The 18583-nt window shown below is 38.7% G+C and overlaps 1 protein-coding gene across 1 annotated transcript; it reads right to left on the reverse strand.

The window, feature by feature from the left end:
* Nucleotides 1-1400: 1400 nt before the first annotated feature.
* zpld1b (zona pellucida-like domain containing 1b) lies at nucleotides 1401-7050 on the reverse strand. The gene is made up of 10 exons (XM_085184621.1): nucleotides 6610-7050; nucleotides 5736-5956; nucleotides 5444-5625; nucleotides 4992-5064; nucleotides 4326-4423; nucleotides 3948-4028; nucleotides 3590-3761; nucleotides 3401-3506; nucleotides 3175-3204; nucleotides 1401-2985 (listed from the first exon to the last, which is right to left on the reverse strand). Exons 1-10 carry the CDS (start codon nucleotides 6746-6748, stop codon nucleotides 2810-2812), a joined length of 1278 nt encoding a protein of 425 aa, XP_085040747.1. The 5' UTR covers nucleotides 6749-7050; the 3' UTR covers nucleotides 1401-2809.
* Nucleotides 7051-18583: the final 11533 nt, after the last annotated feature.

The following is an 18583-nucleotide window of genomic DNA, read 5'->3' on the forward strand; positions in this document are numbered from 1 at the left end:
TAGCGCTTTTCAAGGCACCCAAAGCGCTTTACAATGCCACTATTCATTCACTCTCGCATTCACACACTGGTGGAGGCTACGGTTGTAGCCACAGCTGCCCTGGGGCAGACTGACAGAAGCGAGGCTGCCATATCGCGCCATCGGCCCCTCTGGCCAACACCAGTAGGAGGTAGGGTAAAGTGTCTTGCCCAAGGACACAACGACCAGGACAGAGAGCCCAGGGATCAAACCAGCGACCTTCCGGTTACAGATATTTATGGCAATGATACCACTCCAGAGCAGCAGCCTACCTTATCAGGATGCTATACTGTAAAAACAGGAACTCAGAAGCCTAGTCTTCAAACTCCCTAGACCTAATCCATAGAGACTTGTATCCCAGAGGACCCAAGTTCCATGACCACAGGACACCCCCAACGGTCCCGTGTCCATACCCTGATGGATCACAGCTGTTCTGGAGGCGCGAGGTGGACCCACACAATATTAGGCAGGTGGTCGCAAAGAAGCTGATGGGTTTATGCCTTATGAAGAAGAAAGAAGAAGCATTCATGAGGGTAAGCCATGTGGAGAAGTTGAATAGATAATGACTCCCTTTTGTGGTTTATCGAGTCATTATCTTGAAGGGGGGAAAAAGGCAGGATTTATCCAAAGAAAAGGTCATAGCGGAGTTCATCATTAGGATTCCCCGAGGGGTCTGTGTAACAGTAATCCACCAAGATGTTCCACCTGCAAAGAGACAAAACTGTGAGATGGGATGGAGGATAGAGATCCAACTGCACATGAGAACGCTGCAGACTGGCGCCTTCGTGTAGAATAATAACATAAGGGCATAATGAATGTAGGCAAAACAAAGAAAAAAGAAGTAAATATGTAAAAGTGATAGTGGAAAAGATTCTGTTGAGACCTGCAGTATATCAAAAATATTATCTTTACTTCACACATATAAGCAACATTTATAAAAACATAAGATATTAATGAGGAAACAGTGATTTGATTACACCAGTTTTAGCTCATTTATGGGTGAGTACTCAAGGGCAGGACCACACCCATTTATGAGCTTGACCTTGATCACTGTATCTGACATGTTTGTGATGGACAAATAAGGTAGACCCTGATATTTCTGTTTTTGGGGGGGCAATTCAAAGAAATCTAATATAAATAGATCAGCTATATTCTGTCTTAAATTCATATTATTTTACTTTCTCTGAAATACCCATAGTGCATTTTCCTGCGTTATTTAGAAACAATACAATGTCTGTACACTGGTGCTGGTAAATCAGTGATAGACCATAATAAGCCCATCAGTATGTCCACTGAATTCTTTTATAAACACAGGTGAATACTCATTACCACATTTGTGGCTGTTCTGACTGTATCCAAGGCCACATTTTTTTGCCACACACAAACCCAGACACACACACATTTTTTATAATTTCTTTTTCTATGTTTGTATTGTTCAAATCCATGGATACACAGATGTTCAGACCAAGGTCAGCCTTGGCTATAGTCAACTAGTCTAATTAGTAACAAATTTACTCCTCATGAAAAGTGTCAGAATGTCCATATACACAGACGTACATGCTTAATCCCTCAGATGTAATAGGTTGTTTCATTTTCACGGACTTCATCAATATTTAAGGAAATGTTTTAAACTAAAATAAAGTTAAATCCTCAGAGCTTTGAGAGAGGTGAGTGAGTGAACCTGCATTATTATCAGCTGATCATAGATGGGTTTCTTATCACAGAAATAGTTCTATAGAGACATAGATGAGGAGATAAATACCACTTTTGTATATCTTTGGTGACGATTTTGTAAAATGACAGTCAAGAAGAGCTAAGACTGAAAAAAAATGCAGCTAGCCCGTCGAAAGGTAATCTGTATCTATCTGGTTGTGGTTGAAAATTTCTGTTAGTGTGCATTTGAAAAAACAAATCTCTTAAACTTCCGAGTGAATTCTTAGCTTCAGAAGTGCTCTTTAAGTGATCTATTTACTTTCAAACAAAGCAAAGCTACATATATTCAGTTTCAGGCAACATCAGACATCAACGGCTAATCATCGGAGATGCATAACACAGACACAAACACACACAGAACACACACACATGCATACACATATATAAACCACACTTTTGATACATGTGGAATTTCCAGCAGACAGCAACAGCAGTTAGAGGGAGCATGAGAAAATAACGAAGTGTCAGGGACTGAGTGGTCCCAGTGGTGATAGGAGCATTAGGAGCTGTAACCCAGAAACTTGAACAGTGTCTCCAGCAGATCCCAGGGGCAACATAATCCTAGGAACAGGTTCGAGCGCACCGAAACCTCAAACACTCAGGCCAAATAAAGTAGACACTTTTTTTTATCTTAAAATTATTATTTTACTTGTCTTTTTTTTAAAGTTTTACTGTTTTTATTTTAAAATCAGAATTTATATCCACCACAAACGTATATTTAAAACTTGAATGCAAACAGAAACTGGAAGCTGAATTCAAAAACAGATCAAGAAATCCACCTGCTTGAATTCACTCACTATTTCCTTTTGATATTGTACAGGGTTTGAATACTATAACATTTCACAGGAAAACAAAAACCAGGCAAAACAATGGCGTCTCTAATCTGTGATTTGATACATATACTGGTTACAAAAATGGAAAGAAAGAGAAAAAAAACGCTTGTTAAAAATATGGAGTCATTAAATGCAACATTTTCTAAACACGATTATTATGCAAACCCACAAAAGATTCTGAGGTATTGAACGCAATAAATATACAACACCTTAAATGATACACATGTCGCACAACATGCAGATGTTTATTTAAAGCTTGGATTCCAAACACCTGAGGCTGCTGTTGTCGCCGGGGGGCGGGGCTTCAGCAGGAAGCGGAGCAACAGCAGGAAGAAGCACACACTGACCACACTCAGGATGACCACACCTGAGATCAGAGCACTGGTCACTGGGTTCATGGAATGGGAGAGATCTCCAGAGGCTGGAAGATGGAAAGGGAAAGAAACTGAAAACAAGCTCTCGGATGAGGTTTTTACCACGAGCTGAGCCCGAGTCTTTCCCTTGCAGGAACAGAAGAGAGTTTGCTGTAAACAGTCATTTCAAAGGGAATCTGCTGTCATGATAGTTTACAACACTTTTATGTTTCACAACATTGCGTAATGGCACTTACCGAGCTGGGAGTTGTTGACAGGAGTTTCATCTGTAAAGCAATTTTTAAAGCGCTTATTGGATTTATTTTTACTTCAGCGGTCTTAATTGAAATCAGCTTTAAATTAGCAGTTTGACATTTCAGGCTGTTGCTTCTTATTTTGACTGGATTGCTGCACTCTCAGCAGGAAAGCAAAGCAGCATGTCTCTCAAAACTATTCCAGTAAAAGTGGGTTTATAGTTCATACCACTCCTGGTGATGATTGGACCGGCAGAGAGGATGGCGTTCCCTGATGCTGCTGCCATGGAATCAGGGGTCTCCTCTTCATCCCTTTTGCGCCGCCGCCCACAGATCTGCCAATCACATCGTCAGATTTCAGTCCTCAGTGAGGTGAGGAAACAGGTGGTGAGTCACAAACGGAGATTTTCACTCTTACAGGCATTAACATGATGCAGTCATCGGCCCGGCAAAGCTTGGTGACGCAGTGCAAAAACACAGTCGACATCTTCTGGTGCCTGTGTTTAACAAAACGGAAAACCTCAAAGGAAAAACGGCCCATCTGGCTCTTCCCGTTCTCCAAAACTGTCGTCTGGGGATCTTTATAGCAACTGTATGGAAGCAGACCCGGCAGAAATGCTAGATTTAATGTCTATGAGTACCCTTACGAACTCTTTAGGAAGAGAAAACGTGGCATTCAATGAGGATAAGCCATGTGGAGAACCTGAATAGGTAATGACTCCCTTTTGTGGTATCGAGTCATTATCTTGAAGCAGAAAAAAAAACGCAAGATTTACCCAAAGAAAAGGTCATAGCGGAGTTCATCATTAGGATTCCCTGAGGGGGTTGTGTAACAGTAATCCATCAAAATGTTCCACCTGCAAAGAGACAAAACTGTGAGATGGGATGGAGGATAGAGATCTAACTGCACATGAGAAAACTGCAGCCTGGCGCCTTCATGAAGAATAATAACATAATAGCATAATGAATGTAGGCAAAGCAAAGAAAAGAGGAGTAAATCAGTAAAAATGATAGTGGGAAAGATGCTGTGGAGAACTATATTTAAAATATCCTTTCTGCTGCAGTAATAGGTTTGTTATGGTAAAGACTCTTGCACATCTATGACGTGAAAATTATGGAAATTCAATAGTGAATAGCTGGGTTTTGTGCGGTACCGTTTGTCTAAGTTTGTGGCTTTCACAGCAGCAAATACTCTGGTTTTCAGAGCCAGTCCAGCCATGGGGATAGAGAGAGGCTGATTGTATGCTGAATCCTGGAGAAAAAAGAAAAAGAAGTTGATTATTCACTCAAAACATGGCATAAAACAAATGAAGACACTGAATCAGTCTTTACATAGCTGGTGTTATTCTATAGTTTTGCTATTTTTCTGCTGTCCGGAGCAATTTTTGCACATGTCTGTAGCCAAACAAGCATATGTGACATTAATCGTTAAAGAAGGAGCACAATTATATGCAACACAGTGATTATGTTGTTTAAAGTAAGTACAGAGTATTCTAAGCAGTGTGATTTTAAACAGGATTACATAGCAAACCTTTTGTGGAATATTGTTGTTGGTGGAAAAATACATGGGCTATTACAGAAAACCAACTTTTGTTGTTTTCATGGAGTTAGTTGGAAACAGTGAAAATACTCAGCACTGATAATTAAAAGACATTAAAAGATGTTATATGAACATCGAACCGAGGCACTAAAAACAAACCAAACCTGCTCATCCAGTCATGTGCCAGTTCTAATGTCTATTTTGTTTTATATAAATTCCTCTGCACCTCTTAAGCTAGAAATGGAAATATATTTTTAGTCCAGCGCTGCTTTGTACTCACGTTGTACAGGATCATACTGAGCGTGCTCACAAAAGTACCGTTGCTGTCTTTGACAGACACAGCTGCAGAGGATCTGTGGAGAGATGGAGCCTTTGTGAGCCTTGGCTTAATAAATAACATTTCGGGAGCAGAGGTTTCGAGTTAGTACAGTTATAAATCAGCTGCGCTTTTATTTATATACTTGTCTGATTTACGAAGGTCAGAGAATAATAGATGTGAATAATAGATGTGAATAATAAAATTAACGGTTTGAAAAAATACTGCGAGGCACAAAGTCACTGAAGCTTTTAAACTGGGAATTTAATTGTTAGCGCAGTTTTTGAAAGCTATAAGTGAATCTAATTAAATGAATATATCTTAAAGCCAGCCTTTCAGGATGAACTCTGCAAAGCAACTCCTGCAAAGGTGCAGCTCTCTTTTGGACACTGATGGATGCTTTGGCAGAAACTCACGATGCCAGCTGTGAGTTATTGACCAGGTACTCCAGCGGGTAGCTGCAGCTGAATTTATACAACAAACCAGGCAGATAGCTGATTATAGTTGGTGGGTCAGGGGTGTCGATGTAGCCTGATATATTCCCAATTTGTACAAGAGACATGTTCCCATAGGCAGTGAGCCCGTAGGCTGTGCTGACCTGCAGAGAGAAACATCGGCCAGTCACTTTGCTCCAACGTCAATACACAACATGATGAAGTTGATTATTGATTAAAATAAAGCCATGCGCAGTGCTCGAGTATTCTTTACCACCAGACTGTTGCCGCAGGCCTCCAAAGTGCTGAGGCTGATGCTGAACAGAAGTGCTGTGGGGAAAGTGTTGTTGTTGATGAAGCCGCGACACTGGGCTTCGCTTTGATGGCCGTTGAGGGCCAAATCTGCGTCGGTGTAGCCGGAGAAGAGAACAGGACAGAAGTTGATCTTCAAAGTGATGGTCTGAACCCCGCAGTACACGCTGATGTCCCTTTCACCTGGAGGAAGGCGAGAGACGGAGGTTCAGAGAGAAAAGTTGGCAATGTAACTGTAATAACTGAAATCAAGATAAAAAAAATCAAGACTTGCGGCATCATGCTGGTTCATGCAAGGCAGAAGTTACACATTTTTCTAATTAAGACTTTTATTCACTTTTGTACAGGAATTTTCACACAAGTATGAAATTACTAACCGAGCTCTGTGGAGGCAAAATCAATCAGGTAAATCAATCTAGTGTAATTTTGTAGATCATAGCAGGAGATTGCCGCAAAATGTCTGTATCCAGGAAATGTTTGTCATAATAGGGCCATAAACATTGTAATTAACATATTCGATGCATTCAATTATTTATGCGGTTCGCATGTTTTTTTAACGATAAATGAAGCTTCCAGCTTAGATAGATAGAAAGGTATTTTGATGATCTATAAGTATAAAGATATAACTTTATTGTCCTCAATATGAACTCTCAATAAGGAAATAAATGTTATTAGAAACACCATCAGTAAAAAAAAAAAGCATCAACCTACCAGAACTATTTGTGCTCATTTTAATGTGGCTGCTACTTTTGCTGCTCAAAGATCTACCGTGTTCCACACCTGTTGGCAGACGTGTGTGGACGGCAAAGAGAGAACCTGCTGGGGAGGATTCTCACCTGGAAACCTGCTGTGGTAGTTGGCATCGCAGTTGTATCCATTAAACTGTGTGGAGACCGACGCGGCGTTACTCAGGAGCAGGAAGATAAAACCCATTCGTGTCATTTCCGCGCCTAAGAGAGGTTTGTCCGCTGTCATCTTCAGAAGGTCACCACTGCATTAGCCACATTCCTCAGGTACGTGTTAAAAAACAGCACTTATCTCAAAATTAGATGTTCAGAAACAATGCCTCTTGTTTCCTGACTGCTCCGAGGTTTGACCTCTATCAAAGTAGTTCAGCCTTCTTTCCCCACGTCCTCTAATCCTTCTTGTCCTGCTCCCCCTGCACCCTTTTACCTCAGTTGCTCATGTTGGCCTAATGCCTCCATTACCCAACCCCTTTTAAACTGAGGTCACCCCTCTTTGCGGCTCATTTCATCCCACCCCCACAACCCCCCCCCCCCCCCCCCTCCGTCCACCCCCACATCTATTATTTTTCCACACCTGTTTACCTGTCTCCTGCCTTTTCCAAAGTAATTGGCTGGAACCCCTCTTCACCTGGTTAGCGATGAGAGAAAAGTTCAACTCTGTGGCATGCAGCTCTGGTGGCACCGAGTACCTAAACTAAACACAGCGTCAGCCTCACATGTATCTCTTGTGTGTGCACAGATGAGAAAGATACCTCGACAAAAAACCAGCTGCGGTGCAGAATATGGGAAACTCCATCAGATCTGAATGGACTGGACAAATCTATTCACCATGCCAAGAAACCTGAGCGTACTCAGAGGGTTTCCACTCATCTCTCCACAGTCTGATCTCTGTCTGTCAGATCACACAAACGGCGAGCCTCAGCAGGGGGGGGGGCCCAGCTCAGGAATTAAGCTGTCATCGGCTCCTGCTGCGGCCCACATTCACATCAACATAAAAGTCAACTCACGGTCTGATGCAGGGCTGTGTGTGGGTAATTGTGATGCACAAGACATCACTTAGAGTAAAGGCATTCAGTGGTGTACACAGCTACGGCACAGTGCTTTCAGCATTGCAGAAGGAAAAAGTGGACTCTAGCGTGTGCTTTTATGCCGTGTTTCTCTGCCTCGAGATAACCCGCTCACCTTGGATTTTACTGCAGTCCATCTAACAAAACATTATTATGTTGCACTTGTAGCATAACACAAAAAAACTTCTTCTTCTGAAGTACCTTGACCTTTTAAAATGATCTACTCATAATTAAAGAGGTGTAAGAGAGTGTTGCTGGAGTCTTCTGTGGTGCTGCTGAGCTCAGTCCAAGCCTGTGGAAAGCATGAATTTATACAGACACTATCTCTACTTTTAAGATTAGGCTTCAAACTTTCCTTTTTGCTAAAGCATATAGTTAGGGCTGGACCAGGTGACCCTGAATCCTCCCTTAGTTATGCTGCAATAGATGTAGGCTGCCAGGGGATTCCCATGATGCATTGAGTTTTTCCTTTCCAGTCACCTTTCTCACTCACTATGTGTTAATAGATCTCTCTGTATTGAATCATATCTGTTATTAATCTCTGTCTCTCTTCCACAGCATGTCTTTTATCCTGTCTTCCTTCTCTCACCCCAACCGGTCGCAGCAGATGGCCGCCCCTCCCTGAGCCTGGTTCTGCCGGAGGTTTCTTCCTGTTAAAAGGGAGTTTTTCCTTCCCACTGTCGCCAAAGTGCTTGCTCATAGGGGGTCATATGATTGTTGGGCTTTTCTCTGTATCTATGAAGCGCCTTGAGGCGACATTTGTTGTGATTTGGCGCTATATAAATAAAATTGAATTGAATTGAATTGAATACAAATGAGTCACAAATATGGAAAAACAACTTAAAATATGAGCACGACAGCTGTAACTACAGCATTTTTTAGGAAATATTTTGATTATTGGAGTTGGTGTTTAGCGGGTATTGGCAGCAGATCTGCCCATTTTCACCGTGATCGAGGAACATTTCACTCTGTGCAAATATGTGGCTCGCTTTGTAATAATGTGTTTGTGGATATAAATGAAGTAACTCAATAAGCTTTACAATATGTGCCATATTTTTCAGCATGCTCGGTTTTGATGCGTTCATGGAATTGGTTAATAGGGAAGTTGGTACATTGGATTATTGGCAGACTGTAAAATACCTGTGAACAAAGCACAGAGAAGAAATTGCTTAAAAATTAATCCAATTTGTGACTCATTTGTCAGTCAATCAATGTAAGTCTGGTTTGCTGTAGTTCATGAACAAAGTGACAACAATTTTCTATTTTTCATTCTTATTATTTCTTTTCCATCTGCGTCTTTCCTGTAGAGGAAAAAAGCACCAAATATCTCAAAGCAAATAGTTTTATAGCTTTTTAGACGAGCAGAAATAAACTTTTCTGTACCCTGCTGTCCTCATTCCTTTCTCTGAGTAATGACAAACAAACAGATGTGGAATTAAAGCACCTTCAGTGGTGTCTAAAGGGCCTTCAAACAGTCACATGCTTAAGAAAGTTGAATGCTGAAAGTTGCTTATAAAGTTCATGCTCGTGCAGTTCCCTGAAACAGAAATGTTCTAAACAGGATATTATTTTTCCTGGAGTCTCAGAAACACTTTGAAAAAATATTTTGGATAAATTCTTGGAAGCATATTAGTCACAAGCTTTTCGATGGGTAAAGCAATCATTTCAATACCCTCTTTTCATGCTAACAACTTTACAAGTAAAGCTTTAAATCTCTGAATACGTCATTTTTAATTAGAAAAACATTTTCATGCAGCACAGGTTGCAGCACATGGCTGATCTTAGAAGGTAAAACAGGTCATCCACCAGTCTACCCGGTCTGCATGTTGAAGTGTTCTAGCCTCCAAGTTGCCCACAGAGTGTGCATGATAGTTAGAAAGTGCTTGAAGGCATAAGGTAAAGTGCAGCATGAATGTGGCCTGTGGTAAAAAAAAAAAAAAAAAAAAGTGCTTTGAGTGCTCTGAGTAGAAAAACGCTATAAAAATTTGAAATTATTCACCATTAGTGGCCTGAGTCCTGAGTGGGGATATCTGGAATGTCCTGGCATCACAAGTGGAAAGGGAAGTTGTGTTGATGGCCAACCCTGTGGTAACATAGATCATTTCAATGCTACTCCAGAGATGATTTTATTGTTTTGTATAAATAAAGAAAACTGTGCGATTGACCTGTGGTCATATCACCTTGTGTTCAATTCCCGGCCAAGCAAACCAATGCATGCAATCACTGCATGTCAGCCCCGCTCTGGCTTCTCAGATCTCCCCTCTCTCCCCACTGTCCACAACTCTGAAAGTCTCCGACTGTTCTCTGGCTCTGGCAGTATTTTTAATTGTAGTTTTTACATTTTTAGTTTTAAGAGCCTTTAAATAAATCCTTGACTACTACAAACTGAGTTTCACAAAACAAAAAAAAAAAGATTATGTGGAAAAATAAATATTTTTTCCAGGTATTATTTTTGATTTGTATCAATTTTACTGATCTGGGTAAAATAGACTACATTTAATAAGACATATGCATACACAGTCATGGTAAAGTAAATCATGAAAGTAAATCCTCTTTCACTTAAGTAAATACAAACTGAGAGCAACATGACATATTACTCTGTGCAACAAGTTCTTTAATAACAATAACAATGAGAATAACTTTATTGATCCCAGAGGGAAATTCATATGTCTCATATCTCATAATAAAAACAAAATTAAGATGCATTGTGTGAATAACTAAATACATCCCTATGATCCAATAGCTTGTAGAAGCAGCAATAACTTTCAATGATATTTTTTTCTTCTGTTTGACTTTGTCAGTCTCTCACATCGATGCAGAGGAATTTTGGCCCACTCTTCTTTACAACATGACTTCAGTTCACCGAGGTTTGCAAAACCTTGATTCTTTTCTTTTTCAGCAATTCTTTGTGTAGATTTGCTGCTGTGCTTGGGATCATTGGCCTTTTGCATGACCCATTTTCAGCCGAGGTTTAGCTGTCACACAGATGGCCTCACATTTGACACTAGAATACTTTGGTACACAAAGGTGTTCATTGTTGACTCAATCGCTGCACGATTCCCAGGTTCTGTAGCTTCAAAACACGCCTAAATCACCCCTACACCATCGTGCCTGATCTGCTGTTTGGCTCTCACTAAACGTGGTTCGATACACTATATCCAAACATCTCCACTTGTGTTTCTTGTCTGTCCATTGTTCCAGAAGTCTTGTGGTTTCTTCAGCTATAGCTTTGCAAATCCAAGCTCTACTGCCATGCTTTTTTTTTTAGAAACCCTTCCAAACGAACCACACTTGTTCAGTCTTTTTTTGAATTGCACTGTCATGAACTTTAACATTTAAGATTGCCAACTGTAGAGTCTGACATGTAGCTCTTTCTCGCAGTTTCTTTGAGCATTGTACGGTCTGACCTTGGGGTCAGTTTGCTGGCATGTTCACTGCTGTCAAGATTGGCAACAGTCTTCAGTGTTTTCCGATTGTGAATAATCTTTCTCACTTGTAGAATGATGGACTTTAAATAGTTTGGTAATGACCTTATAACCACTCCCTGATCGATCGCTTGCTGTAAGATCACTGCTGTTGTCTTTCCTCCTTGGCATTTTGCTAGCCCACACCTGAATGCTCCAGACCAACAAACCAAAACTTCTGCTTTTATAGAGGTGCTCAGATTCACTGGTGAGCAATTAATCAGTTGCATTTAATTACCAGCACCTGGCACCCTTTTAATTCATATGGAAACAGTAAGCGTGTACTCAGTTTTTTACCCCCTGCTTTGGCATTTTGTTTCAGTTTTTATTAAACAAACAATGACACGTTGTAATATGTCATATTTTGTAGTTCATCGGGTGTCATAGTTACCTATTTTTACACCTGCTTAGGACCAGAGTGATTTGCTGTACTGTCCTGACACAAATAAAGAGTATACTTTTTTTTTTTACTGACTGTATATCAAAGCATTAGATTTATTCATTCAATCGTTTTTTGCATGAGCTCATTGAAACATTATATGCTTTGATTGTTATTCCCTTCCTGACCCTAATATTGTTACTGTCGTCTAACACATGTAATGTATGTCACCTGGTTCAGGCACATCCTGCTCTGTGGTTTTATGTGTCAGATCCAAACTCACAGCCCTACACAGCTTGCTGCACGTGTTTGCTATCCCCCCTGCCTTTCTGATACGGTAGTGCTGAAATACAATATGAAGTCTGAGCAAAACAAGATCAGATGCCCACGCATCCTGCTTTTTTTTTGTTTTGTTACAAATCTCACCCAGCAGATGACCTATTTAGCCAGTACACTGTGCGCTCAGTACAATTCTTTCTTAAAGATGCAAGAGTAAACTAAATATATCTCACCAGTGTGTGGAAATACATGGTTGCTGGTTTTCTTCAAATCTGGCATCAAAATCACTCTTTGTTAAACATCAATGAACTTTCTGATCCTTGCCATAAAACCACGATTTTCTGTGCAGCCCTCATGAGCTTTGCGAATGATTTCTTCAGGTCACCATGTCCAGAAACTTTTAATGGCTCGGGACCACCTGCCAAACTTAGATCTGCCCGATAGAGCCGCGTCTATCTGATCAGCCTGAAACACCCAGACTCAACAAACAGACATCTAAATCACACAATCTGGGCTGAAGCACAAAACCTGTGAGAGTGCGGCTGTAATCTGATGCTCCAGTTTTAACGCAGGCAGGAAAGTGAAGCCTTCATCAAAGGCCCTGCTGCGATTTGATCCTCGGTGAGTAATGTTTGCCAAAGCCAGAAAAAATCTTTATTTTTTGACAACAGCAGATGGACAGGTTCATAATGCATGATTAAAAACGTGACTTATAGTACAGATGAAAAAAAAAGAAAGAAAGAAACTAGCCAATAATTATTTATAACTCTCTGCTAATACAGATGATTAAAAGCTTGTCTGTGGAAGTCATCTCACTGACGGCAAGTTTTTATGTGAGGATATGTTTACAGAGGCTTTTGTCCGTTTCCTTTGTTTGGCTGAAAATGGGAAAAGTCCCCAGTGGGGTGGGATAACTCCAGGATGAATTATTGTTTACATATGAATCTCAACCCCATATTTAGAGAACAATACGTGAGGAGCACTGCTTTCCACCATCATGACCTTGTCAAGGATATCACTCAGAGGAAAGTGCAGGTCTTTTTTTTAGTCTTTTATTTATGTTTCCACTTGTAAATACCCCAAAACATAATTTAATTCAGGAGATATTCCAGATTAAATATCAAGCTTATTTCATAATCAGTCATTAATATAAAGCGCATTGATATACATCACAGTGAAACTGAAGGGAAGACCTAAGTAATCCTTCCTATTATTATACATATTAATGAAGTTCAGCCACATTAATTAGTCATAAATTTGAATTTTATGTGGTTAAAACAATTCATAATTTACCAGGCATACAAAATCCTTAAACACCAACACCACAGACTTCATGTTTGGTCAGAATCATGGCTCTGTGCTGCTCCCCAGTGGTCTCTGTGGCACACTGCATATAGATAAATGCTCATTTGAATAAAAAAGTGTGAAAGGGACTATCCGGTCTAATTTTTCGTTATGCCCAGTTTCCAGATATTATCAGATTTTTATGTTGTTATGAGTTGTATTGTGTGACTTGGTCAAAAGATTGCGTTTAGTATTTTGATGGTTTCTGTGGATCACCTGCGCTCCTGGGAATCAGTTGGTAATCAGTGGCATGCGTGATTAGGCCCAGAGTAGTGAGTAACTGGGACACATGAGAAGTAGGGGAGAGCAGGAGATGTTTTAAACACAGCACAGTGTGTATATATTAAAGGTACTCATATTTAAAGATTTTGCTATAGTACAAACCAGAAATATCATTAGCTTTATGTTGTTGTTGTTGTGGGAACACAGTCCTGTAGTACTGAACATAGTAATGATAATAATAATAATTTTGCACAGCAACTACAGGTAAAAGCTTGTTAAAAAAGCAAAGATGAGTAAAACAATACAAGTCGAATATTATAAAGAGTTCCTTTGCATACAACACAAAATGATCATAAAGAAAAGCACTTTTTTAATAGTATATGTACAGACTCAGAACCCAGGTAATTGGAAACTACACATGTACTTATTTGTTTTTCTAAACACAAAGTTAAGCACATTTAGAGCTCCAATAAGTCACTTTAGAAGAAAATTCAGGGATGTTTTTGCTGTTTTAATATAATAGTAATAATCCGTGCATCCACATTCTTAACTGCTCAAGCTGTGATACTATACTTACAATCAACAAGAAAATTGGTGCCTCCTAAATCATTTTTGTGAATCTAGTCTTTCACAGCAACACAGATCATCTATACAGAGGTGTGACCAGATTTATTTTCTTTTATCGATTTATCTTCGAATGACATATGTGCTACAGAGCCCTCAGTCTTGGTTCTGACTTTTTTAAAGGTAAAATAAGTTACAAAAAACATTTAATTTCTTGTATTTAGCATTCAGGGTAACTTACAGCTTTCATAGGTGCAACATTGATAGACACCTTTACAGCATCATTGCTAGATATGGAGTTTGATATATGGTCTTCTCAACATTTTAAGCATATTCATTAAATAGTAAATGAAAATAAACACAATCCTTCTGCAAGATAAGACCAGATTGCCATTAATCAAAGTAAGATTTATATTTTTATCCCAAATCCCAAAAGAAGCCAGAGGGAATTGTTTATTCTCGAGGCACAGAGCATCTGGACAGAAGTCTCTCTTTCTATAAACAACATTTTAGGGAGATTGCTGAAAATGAGCCCTAGACTGCAGTAATGGGGGTAAATAACAGTGATTATTGACATTCAGGATTATTAAATATTCTTCTGGTTATCCAAAAGAAATGGAACTGGACTGGACCAAGATAAAGTGCAGTATGAAGGAGGTACATGAAAATGTCCTATTTCCATGAAGCAAACAAACTCTAATGATGCAACCCCTTTATTACCTTTATTATATTCATCTATTTGTGGTTTTCTTTTCTCATTTGATTGATTTCTCATCTCCCGTCTACAAATGTAGATTGAGTAGGTTCATTCTTGCAGAACGTTGCAAGTGAATTTAAATAAATAATGTCAATAAACACATGAAATATCAAGTCTGTAACAAAAAAAAACAAAACTCATCAGTTTAATGTTGAATCAGGCTGTCTAATGGGGGAAAAAACCCTGCTGTCAAAATGTGGCTCAAAGGATGTGACAGATTTGCTTAGTTTATTAAAACTCCAACACAAAGCAAAGAGGTACTGTGGAAATCACAGACACACAAACAGTGTGCATGTGTGTCGTGTTTGGAGTTGTTGCAGGAAATGAGGTTGAACCAGAGTGGATGGATGGAAGAGACAAGAGTGACCACATGACCCAGCTTTAATGGCCTGCAAGGCCCCAGAGAGTGGTCCATGTTAGCATGTTGCCCTCTGATGTGACTGCCTTTAGGATAGACCTCGGCACATCCAAACCCAAATGCTATAAGCAATTACAAATCTTAAATTTTACTTACGTTTATGTTTTGACTATTGTAATTACTTAATAGCTACATCACTTTAAATCTATTAAAATGGCTTATATTGAACAATGGCTAAGAGGCCAAGAGTAACAAAATATACTGCTGCAGACACCTTAAGGCAGATATTTCATACTTAGATCAAAGAAAAGTTGGGTTAACTCATTTTTAAATAAAAATCATTGGAAAACACAATTAAATATATCAGAACATTTTATATAGGTAGGTAACAGGTATATGGAAACAAACAAACATGGAAGTAATTGAAGCAGGACGCTGATATGATATTACTGAAAAAATATGCTTATGCTCTGCATCTCTGAACATGGCTTAAATCACCAGTAGGTACAGCTGTACAGAGGAATAATGAAAAGCACAACAAATCAAATTATTAAAGTCGAAACACTAATTAAAAGTCAATTAAAATGTGTTTTTGTAATGTAAAGTGTCAGACTGTGAGAAATGTAAGATGATCCAAGATGATTTAAGATTATATATCCAAGTAAGAGTGCTTTAAAATCAAGTGCAGGATATGGGATGCCAGTGTAACTCTGCTAAAACTGAACTCATGTGCTCTTTGTTACTCATTTAACTTAATAATCTTGCAGTAGACTACTGCATAAACTGCACCCTATTGATAGTCTTTTAAAGAAATCCAGTAAAACTTCGATGCAGTAGTCCAGTAAGCTAGAGATGAATGCATGAACGTGTTTTTCAGAGTTGTGGAAGGAGTCACATATTGGCAATATTTAAGTTAGAATCTTAAAATAACTCAAAGACCCCTAACGTGTGGTTATACCTTGTCAGCTAATCTCTCTAACTTATGAGCTGATTGCATTTGGCTTTCAGGAACATTAAAATCATTTCCATTTTATGCTCATTAAGTTTTTACTAAAACATTTGCAGTCATCTGACTGTTAATTTAGGTTAAAGATAGCCATGTTTCCCTATTCCCAGCACTATCTGCCACAAAGCCACCATGTATAATGAAAAATGCAGTGGGCCCAGAATTCTATCCGGTGGTACACCACATAAAATGACATGTATGTTTGATACTTGATCTCTACAAGTGATGAAGCATTGGAATTATTTGAGAACATTATCAGAAAAACCTGCCCAGTGAAGAGTGCATTATCAGTTGTGTCAAAGGTTGTGCTTAAGTCACGTAAAATGAGGACAGCAACCTTCTTAGTGACTTACGTTAGTATGTGAGGTCTGAGGTCAATTACCATCTCTATGGGGGCAGTTTCTGTGCTGTGGGAAATAGAAACATTATAGTATAATGGGGCCTTAAATGATCACACTTATTCATTTTAGTCATTTAAATAGCTTTGATGCTTGAGGGCTGAAATGTTTCCTCATTGACATCTTACTATATAAAAGGACTTCAACCCACCACCCATCTCACAGAAAAGTACTATGAACAGGGCCAAGTATCACGGTGTCTGAACTCTTATAACTAGCATCCAGAGAAGAAAACACCTGAACTTACATGTAAGACAGTGAGGATTATGGTCAGCAGGAAATTACTGTTAACCTCTGACCACTGGAACATATTTACATGTTTATCTCAGAGTGAGCAATCTGTTTATCATAAATGAATGATGAGAGTCACACTGGGAAAAGGTCACACTGCCTAAAAGCAAAAACTGACTCTTTTGTAAGGACACTTTATTAAAGGTTATGTTCCTTATGAAATTACTAGCGTCTTTCAGACTACGCGAGGCATCTCAGTACACTGTTATCAAACATTTCAGGTAATTCAAAAAATATTCAATTCATTTCAAAGACAGACACAGTATTAAGTCTGAAGTCACGATTTTGACATTTTTACTGGACCAGAATGAATGTTTCCTTTCCAAACTCAACAGTGTAAACAACACAGCTTCTGTACACATCAACCTAGTTGTAAAAACAGTGAATGTTTTTGGTTTATGAACATTTTTCAAGTCAGTAAAGTGAATGCAGGGTAACCCTTTTTTTCTTTTTTTTTTAGCTTTTCAACTTTAAATGAAAATTTTAATAATTAATTATCTAATAAATGTTGAAGTCTTTTATTGAATGAAACTTTTGTGCAATTTCAATCCACTGTACTTTCAGCATGCACTATTAACCGCCTGCTTGTCATGACAGCAAACCTTTTTATCTATTCAAAATTTCAAAAAAGGACTTATTGAGAAAGACATATATGCTGGTATCCAGATTAGGAAAAATGGTGGGGAGTCCCTGTCTGCTCTCCTTATTTTATCTGAGATGGCATAACAACTGCTTACAGAAGTCTTACAATTAATCACTGCTACAATTTTAAATATGATCAGTTCATCTTTATCAGTAGGATACATATGACACGGTTATAATCCTATTAAAACATTACTTACAAACCCTTTACTTGATCCAAGTGTCAATTACAGACTGATTTCCTTTCTTTTATTTTGAAAATGATCACTTATAAGAGTTGTGGTAAGCTATATGATTATTTGCAAAATAATGCTCTAGCTGAAGAATTTCGGCCAGGATCTAGAGTCCATCCCCATTATGGCCTAAGATAGTGAAGTGTTTTCTGACATTTAATTGATTGAGAGTGGTGTACAAAATTGGCACAAAAAGTTACAACAGTAGTTAGAGTCTAGTTTGTTCATGTAACTGATAATCTCTTTCACACACACACAATTCATGCAGTCCTACAGGGTTATATTCTGGGCCCAGTAATTTTCACATTATACATATTACATTATTATTAAACCCTGTATACATTTCTACTGCTATGCAAATGGTACTCAGTCATTTATGTCAGTTTTATTTATAAAGGCAAAAGTATTAGTTAGTTTTGTATCATCTATATTATCTATCTACTATTTCTACAAATATTATTACTAGTGCTATTAGTATTAGTATTAGCAGACATGTATTTTTTATTTTTTTTGCCTTTATTAGATGGGTTTGTGATAAAAGTGAAGGTGTTGTACTGATGACATTACCTGGGCCTACAGTGCTACTTTTAGGGACCTTTTTTGTCCTTCAACATAAACCAAATAAATATCCACAAATGCCTTTTTTTTCATCTGTATATTGCTACCAAAATTAGAGCCCTGTCTCAGAGGGATGTTGAAAAACTAGTTCACACATTTGTGACTCCTCAATAACTACAACATGCTACAGTGAGAGAACTAACAGGGTGTAGAAAGAGAGATACACACAAAAGTCCTGAATGATCAGGCCGTGTCATATCTTAAAGACCTTGTAGGACTGTATTATCCCATAAGAAAACACTTCACTCTCAGTGTGTAGGCTTACTGAAGTTTCCAAAAATAGCATGGTAGCCTTCAGCTATCAGGCCCCTGTCCAAATGGAACCAGCTCTTAGTTTGGGTTTAGGAGACAGACACCCTCTCTATTTTTAAGATTAAGCTTAAGACTTTTCTTTCTGATAAAGTTTATAGTTAGGGCTGGATAAGGTGGCCTAGAACAATAC

This window comes from Neolamprologus multifasciatus, chromosome 14, assembly GCF_963576455.1.
Source record: "Neolamprologus multifasciatus chromosome 14, fNeoMul1.2, whole genome shotgun sequence".
In the NCBI taxonomy this organism is placed as follows: Eukaryota; Metazoa; Chordata; class Actinopteri; order Cichliformes; family Cichlidae; genus Neolamprologus; species Neolamprologus multifasciatus.

Bases quoted from the DNA above. Each gene is read 5' to 3' on its own strand.
- zpld1b (XM_085184621.1), bottom strand. From the start codon at position 6,748: ATGACAGCGGACAAACCTCTCTTAGGCGCGGAAATGACACGAATGGGT. The intron at 4,424-4,991 runs GTGAGTACAAAG...TTTTTTCTCCAG, and splicing joins TCAGTATGATCCTGTACAAC to GATTCAGCATACAATCAGCC. The intron at 3,205-3,400 runs GTATGAACTATA...ATTGCTTTACAG, and splicing joins TCCAATCATCACCAGGAGTG to ATGAAACTCCTGTCAACAAC.